General features: G+C 44.8%; 1 protein-coding gene, 1 non-coding gene and 1 pseudogene across 2 annotated transcripts in view; 1 reads left to right on the plus strand and 2 right to left on the minus strand.

The window, feature by feature from the left end:
• The window catches only part of ZYG11A (zyg-11 family member A, cell cycle regulator), a 69,016-nt gene that overhangs the window by 53,627 nt on the left and 7,867 nt on the right, over window positions 1-7,522 (minus strand). The window contains exon 2 of the mRNA XM_004699659.2: window positions 481-646. Coding sequence (XP_004699716.1) covers window positions 481-646 — 166 coding nt within the window. The remainder of the gene's footprint in view (window positions 1-480; window positions 647-7,522) is intronic.
• Window positions 1,896-4,529, plus strand: LOC105978273 (annotated as a pseudogene).
• LOC115870262 lies at window positions 5,266-5,433 on the minus strand. Its single transcript, XR_004046629.1, has one exon. It is a non-coding gene; the product is annotated as a U1 spliceosomal RNA (small nuclear RNA).

A 7,522-nucleotide genomic window follows, 5' to 3' on the forward strand; every position in this document is an offset into this window, starting at 1 on the left:
TGGCCTTTAGGAGTGTTTTCCAGTCCAGTCTGTTGGGGCACCACGGCCTGGCCCCAAAGTCCACCTTCAGCATTTCCTGAGGACCTTGCTGCTCCCCTCCCTTGCTGTTCCACTGCAAGCCCCCAGTGCTTTGCCTCGGTGTGGTGGGATCAGATCAGGCGCAATTCCCACACTGTGTATCCAGTGCTGTCCCCTGTAGGGCTTGGGTCAGTGAGGGACGTCCTGTCTCATAGTGGGGCCAGCTATGTGGTCCTCTCTGTGGACTGGTTGCTCTAATTGGGATCATGGTCCTCAAGGCCTGGTGGGCCAGGATGTGCTCCACTCTCTCCTACTCCCCCCTTCATCTGCTCCCGTGTGCTCCAATCAGATTTCTATACTACCTACCTGTAAGGTTGATAGGAGGATCAAAGGAATCTACAAACGTTTTCCAAATACTCATGGGCTATGAGAGAGTATACTGTATAGGAGTCTGAGCCTTACCTTCTGAAGCCAGCATTCCAAGAAATCGATCAGCCAGTTCCTGAGGGAAACTCCAATGCTCCGGAAGGCACAGGGTCCCATCAGGTCTCTTGGAACACAATTTCTCCAGGTTAGCAACGAGGGTGTTCAAGCAGATAGTGACCAGAGAGTAGGGAGATGCCTCCTCCTATCAAACAAACCCCAAACAAACTTTGTTAGACTACATTTGCATAAAATTTAATAGAAGATGGATATATCAGACATAAAATCTGAAAGTCTAAGGCTATGAGTCCTGGATAAAAAAATGTAACAAACATACTTTTAAGTGCAAAGTAAGGAAAACCTCCAGACCCTCACTCTCCTCCCCCTAAAGCTTTGACATTTTCCAGTGTCACTGACCAGAGACTAAGCCCAGTCTGGAAGTCAGGATGGGCATTTGTAGACTGGTGAGGTTGACAGCTGGGAGACTGCCATCTGTAACTGGGCTGGTCCATCGTCATCCATGTTTAACACAAAGGTGGGACAGTGGTATCCTTCCAGGTCTAGGGTTTCTTCTGGCAAGTATAAGGGGAGGGGAAGAGGGCAAGGGGCTTGAGGGTATCTGCGAATAACTACCCTCAGGGTCATCAATTAAAAGAGCTGATTTGCAAACAAATCACTTAGTATGGAAGCAATGTATCATCAGACAGCTTTGTCAAGTAGTTTTCAGACTATCCAGGTGTCACATTACTGGACATGGACGTCCCATTTGAAAAATAAAATATATCAAAGGTTAAATCAATGTTTTAAACATATTTAGAACAAGTATAAAATATAGGTAGTCTCAGAGTTAGGAAGATCCACACTTAGAACCATCTAGTTTGGGTTTTTCCTTTATTTTTTGGTACATCTTATCAGTAGTAATATATACTACATACAATACTACTCTTAGATATTTACTCATAGATGTTCAATGATGGGACTTATAAAGATAATGAGAATGAAAGGCAATAATAATGAAAACCAAAAAGACGTATTCAACTTAATCAGAACCAACTTACAATGAACTCAAAGGAGCAGACCCCACAAGAAGTCAGGGACGACCTAGATGTTTAAAGCTGTTACTATGCCTATGACATAGCTTTAATTGAAAAGACTAATAACATATTGAACTGAAATAACTGAAGAAAAAAACAAACACACCTCAAGCTGCAATACTGAAAGATTCTATGGGCACAGTATTGGCCAATGGAGGAAGCATCAAAAGAAGATGGAAAAAAATACACAGTCACTGTACCAAAAAGAACTAGCCAACATGCTAACATTCCAGGAGGTAGCATATGAACAAGAGCCAATGGTGCTGAAGAAAGAAGTTCAACCTACACTGAAAGCATCAGCCAAAGCAAGGATCTAGGCGCTAGATCCTTGATGGAAGGACTGGGAGCATTCACTCATCCATGCCAGGAAATCTGGAATACACCTGCCTGGCCAAGCGACTGGAAGAGATTCATATTTGTACACATCCTACAGAATGATGATCCAACAGAATGCTCACATTTTGAAAAATACTGTTAATATCACATGCAAATAAAATTTTGCTGAAGATCATCCAACAACGATTGCAACAGTACATTGACAGGGAGCTGCCAGAGATTGAGGCTGGATTTAAAAGAGGATGTGGAACAAGGAATAACACTTCTGGCATTAGAAAGATCTTTGCCAAAAGCAGAAAATACCAGAAAGATATTTACTTATGTTTCATTGACTAGACAAAAGAAATCCAACTTTATGGTTCGTAATGAACTCCGGATAGCCTGGAGGCCTGGGAACTGCAGAACACATCACTGTGCTCACATGGAGCCTATGCACAGATCAAGAGGGAGTCGTGCAATCAGAGCAAGGGATGGATGGTTTAGAATCAGGAAAGGTATGTGTCAGGATTGTATCGTGTCACCACACTTATTCAATCTGTATGCTCAGCAAATAATCAGAGAAGCTGAACTACATGAAGAATGTGACATCAAGATTGGAGGAAGGCTTATTATCCTGAAATATGCAGATGACACAATCTTGGTTGCTGACAGTGAGGAGGACTTGAAGCACTTGTTGATGAAGATCCAGGATTGCAGCCGTCAGAGTACAGCTCAAGGGAAGGAAGACCCAAACCCTCACAACTGGACTCATAGGTAACATCAAGGTAAATGGAGCAAGGTAGAAGTTGTCGAGGATTTCCCCTTGCTTGGATCCACAATCAATGCTCACAGAAGCAGTAGTCCAGGGACGAGACAATACACTGCACTGGGTAAATGTGCCGCACAAGACCTCTCTAAAGTGCTGAAAAGCACTGTGAGGGATAAGGTGCGCCTTGTCCAAGTCATGGGTTGTTTTTTTCAACTGACTCATCTGCATGTGAAACTTGGAGAGTGTATAAGAAAGGCCAAAAAAGAATCGATCTATTTGAATTATGACGCTGGTGAAGAGTATCAAAAAGTACCACGGACTGCCAAAAGGACAGACAAATCTGTCTTGGAAGAAGTATAGCCAGAATGCTCCTTAGCGGCAAGGATAGTGAGACTTCAGCTCGTGTACTTCAGACATGTCAGGAGAGACCAGTCCCTGGAGAGGACATTGTGCTTGCAGAGTAGTGGTGCACCAAAAAAGAGGAAGCCCCCAACAGGATTCACTGACACAGTGGCTGGTACAACTGTGAGGGTTGTACCGGCACGGGCAGTGATTCGTTCTACTGTACATAGAGTTGCTATGGGTCAGAACCAACTCAAGGGCACCTGAGAGCAACAACTAATAACAACTTGGAACCCCACACACTCCCCCCGTGCTATTTCCCATCCATCCGCCTAGAGAGCCCTTTCCTTGAATGCTATTTAGTTCTGTGTTATTTCTGAACTTTAGTGTCAGTGTGTGTTTAAATCAGTACTACAGCCCGGGTGGCACAAGTGATTGATGACTGGCTACTAACTAAAGGTTGGTGGTTAGCGTCCACTGAGTAGCTGTATGGAAGAAAAACCCACATATTGCTTCTATAAAGATAATCCATCCTATTTTCCTAGTGTAGGCTGCTTGGAGTAGGCTCATGGGCCTCAGGGACCCGGAAATTGAATGGTTCACTGAGCCACAGAGACTGCATCCTGTGGCTTTGCTGCAGTCACCGTGCCAGAAAACAAGCACACCGAGTTACACTGTAAGCTCGATGTGTATCGTTTGGGTTACCATGAGAAGAAGGAACGTCGAGAGGCTCAGGAACGTTCAAAGAAAGCAAAATGGATGATTTTTTTTAAAGGGGGGGGGGCGGAGAAAAAATGAGGAGCTGATACCAAGGGCTCAAGCAGAAAGCAAATGTCTTGAGAATGATGATGGTAACAAATGTACAAATGTGCTTGACACAATCGATGTATGTATGGATTGTGATAAGAGCTGTAAGAGCCCCCCAAAAAAGGTTTAAAAAAAAAGATTGGTCTGAAGGCCAAACTCTACCATAAGCAGCATCATGCTGAGAAAACACAAATTTAGAAAAAAAAAGACAATCGAGATGCATGAAGAACCACTAAACCAACGAATGAGAAGACTCCCTCCACAAGGTACCGTGCCTGCCTGTCTGCTGGACAAGAGGGGCACAAGCCCGAGCTAATGTACTTTCCAAAATGATCAAACAAACATGAAAAAAGAAAGCTGGAAAACGGGAAGCCTCTCTGCCCAAAGTCCATGCCCAGGGAGAAACGGAGGCACTAAAGGTTATTGGAACAGGAAAGAGAAAAAAGAAGGCGCGGGAAAGGATGCTTGCTAAGGTTTGTTTTGTTGGGAATAGCTTTACATGGAAACCACCAAAATATGGCACATGTTACCATACCCTGAACATAAAGCTGCCTTCTGCTTACCAGTACTCATATAAAGAAGAACCCCTTGTGCCCACCGTGTACAAGGTTGGGCGTTATTACCAAAGGTACCATCATTGAACGAGTGTGCGTCAGCTGGGCCTGGTGACACAAGGAGGCATGGTGATTGAGGGGAAATGTGCCGAGGTCCCCAACACTCCTGAAAACAATGGGTACCTATGTGCAGTCTTACTGGTTTGACGGCAGTTTCATACAAGGAACCGCCCCCCTCTTTATTTGTGAGGACATGTGAATCAGGAAAGCCACCATTATCGCCCTGTGTTTCTAGGTCCCACCCAACGGCTTAAATGTCTGAAGTCAGCATGAGAATTATTTATAAGAAAAAGAAAATGGTCCACTTGTATAAATGGTCTTTATTTTTACACCCACAGGGTTTGGGTGTTCTAAGACTGCATGCTTAGCAAAGCTCCATCAAATTGGACTTCTGTACCAACTAACTCTCCATAGTGATGGGCAGTCTCCCTCAGCAGTGCAAATATATGCGGACTTGGAAAAGGACTAGTGCTACTTCACATATGCGGGCAACTGACCAGACGCCTTCAAGTGGACTCCAAGACACGGGCCACATGGCTGTCCATAGAACCGGGCTCCGCAGAGGCTTCTTTACAGAGGGTAAGCACCAGACCTTTCTTCCCAGGGCCTCTGGGTGGGCTCAAACTTCTAACCTTCCAGTCAGCAGTGGGATGTGTAACTACGCAGCCCTGGGATTTCACTTAAAGTTAGCATGTACTAAAAGACGGGGCCTACGTTGCAACTGTGAATTCAGGAGAGTTCTGACTTACGTCTTCATCTCCATGGGTAATCTAGTTGGCATTTTAAGTTTTCCCCTTTTTTCATTTATAGACAAATGGAGCTTTATTTTGATATTACATTTTGGGAAAACACTGAAATGTTTGGGGTTGTTTTTTTTCTTTTATAGGGGAGAGCGTGGACACAGTACCCCACCACCACAAATTATGCAGTCGAGTTTCCCACATTTAGGGATATCGCAGGGGTCAGCACATCCGGAGTGCAATGAATGGATAAGCCTCGCCCTGGGAAGACCACCTTCGTGATCATGCTATCTCCCCTGCCAGGTAAGTATTTTGTTTTGTTTTTTTAACCTGTCATCTTTTATTGGGCACACTCTCAGGGTGGGGGAGGGGGCGCAGGCAGCCCCCTCTCCGCATCCTTCTCCGTGGTGCTTCCGGAACCGCTGGCGTTTGAGCTCCTGGCGAGAGGCAGTAGCTGAACACCACGTAGGCCGCCAACACCATGGACACACACGCCGGTGAGACGGTCCCCTTCCACACGTTGACCTACTTGTGATAATACAGATAGTCACCTGGCCGTGGGGGGGAAGTCCCGCATCAGCACCCTGCTGGGCAGCTCTTGGGGTGACATCCAGGAGGTGCTTCTCCCTCAGGGGTACAGCGGAGTCCTGGTGTGCGCTGTGCTGGGGCCGAAATGTTTGTTCTTAACGAAATTGGCGTCTTCCAAACTTTGGGTGTAGTGCATTTATATTTTCAGAGTGGTACTAATAATTGGTTTTAATAAATCCATTTTAAATCGTTTCCAAAACCTTTCATTGCAGTTAGTTTGGTAATATAAAACAGGCCATTTTAGGGTTATAACTTGGGGAAGCACTTCTGTGATCTGAATTACCATGTATATGTATATGTACCAGTATATGGTTCGTTACTTAGAGATTCCAGGGGATCTGTTTATTAATTAACCTGTAATCATGATGTTTGCTGTTTCTTTTTTTTTTTTTGGCTAGCAAACAGGTCTTTATTTGCTCACAGTTTGGGGGGCTTGGAGTCTGACCCCGGGGTGCAGGCTCTGGGGGAAGGCCTTTTCTCTGTGCCAGCTGGGAGACCCCCTCACCCCTCTTCCCTAGTGGTGGCAGGCCCTCCTATCACCCCTCAGACTGGGCAGCTTCAGCTGAGCGAAGGTGGTGCCCAGGTGCAGCACGACCCTCATCCTGCCCTGTGCGAGTGGCACACAGCCCAGCCACCATAAAGCACAACCTCGCTGTGGGCATCAGACCCTAAAAGACGATCAGGATGGACTCCGGTGTTTGCTGTTTCAAATTGTGTATTTTTTAAAACCTGTCTTCAAAGTACAGCCAGTGTGATGATTAAAAAAGAAAAAAGGCACCCATTGTGAAAACCCTTTGAAGCAGTTGTACTCTATAACACACGGGTTCATCCTAAGTCAGCCTCAACTCCAGGTTCATCAGTATTGCAGTATGTTCTGGATCTCCCATGCCATTCATTATGACAATCATTAACTGACTTCCACGTGGCATCCAAAGACTCCTAGGCCCAAGCCACCTGGTGCTTCTCCACTGCACAATCAGGCAGGTGCTTATTCCCGCCTGCTCTTTCCTAACCTCTCTTGTTAGCTCCACTTTTTAAGACTTTTCAAAGAGGGAACCATTCAAAGCTTAACTTCGGACCTGTTCTGTCCAAGACAGTTTCCACCAGTTACATATGGCTATTTACACTTAAGTTAATATAAAATTCAGTTCTAACTACAATGAGATATCCTTTCACACCTACGAGGATGAGTGTTGCCAGAAAAAAATGAAAAGACCAAATAATGTCAAGGATGTGGAGACACTTGAACCCCACAGTGCAGGTGGGCTTATAAATGGTGCAGCAACTTCAGAAAACTGAAACTGAAACACAAGATGATCATCTTACTTCCCTACTAGATACATACTCAGAATCCTGCAAAGGAGGGACCCTAAAGGACAACAGTCCTGGGGTATTTCCCACTGTCTTTTAAGCCCGTTTTTCCATGACCTCTTTGATGCTTGCTCGTATTCACAGCAGCCACAAAAAGGAAGCCAGTCCAGTGTCCATCAAGATGAATAGATCAACAAAAAGGGGCAAACACACATAGTCATTCACAATGGAATATTTAGCCAGAAGAAAAAATGAAGTTCTAATACATGTCATAACATGTATGAACCTTGAAAACTTAGTATGCTACTCTGCAAGGTGAAATCAGACACAAAAAGGCAAAAACAGTGAACCCTCATTTATCGCGGTTAACCGGTTCTAGACCCTACCGTGATAAATGAAATTCCGCGAAGTAGGATTCCTTATTTGTAAATCAAATATTTTCGTTGTTAGAGCATAGAGGACATGAAAAAACACCCTTTAGTCACCATTACACTCGTATTA

Source organism: Echinops telfairi, unplaced genomic scaffold (genome assembly GCF_000313985.2).
Source record: "Echinops telfairi isolate 266 unplaced genomic scaffold, ASM31398v2 ScPeMD7_443;HRSCAF=831, whole genome shotgun sequence".
NCBI classification, from domain to species: domain Eukaryota; kingdom Metazoa; phylum Chordata; class Mammalia; order Afrosoricida; family Tenrecidae; genus Echinops; species Echinops telfairi.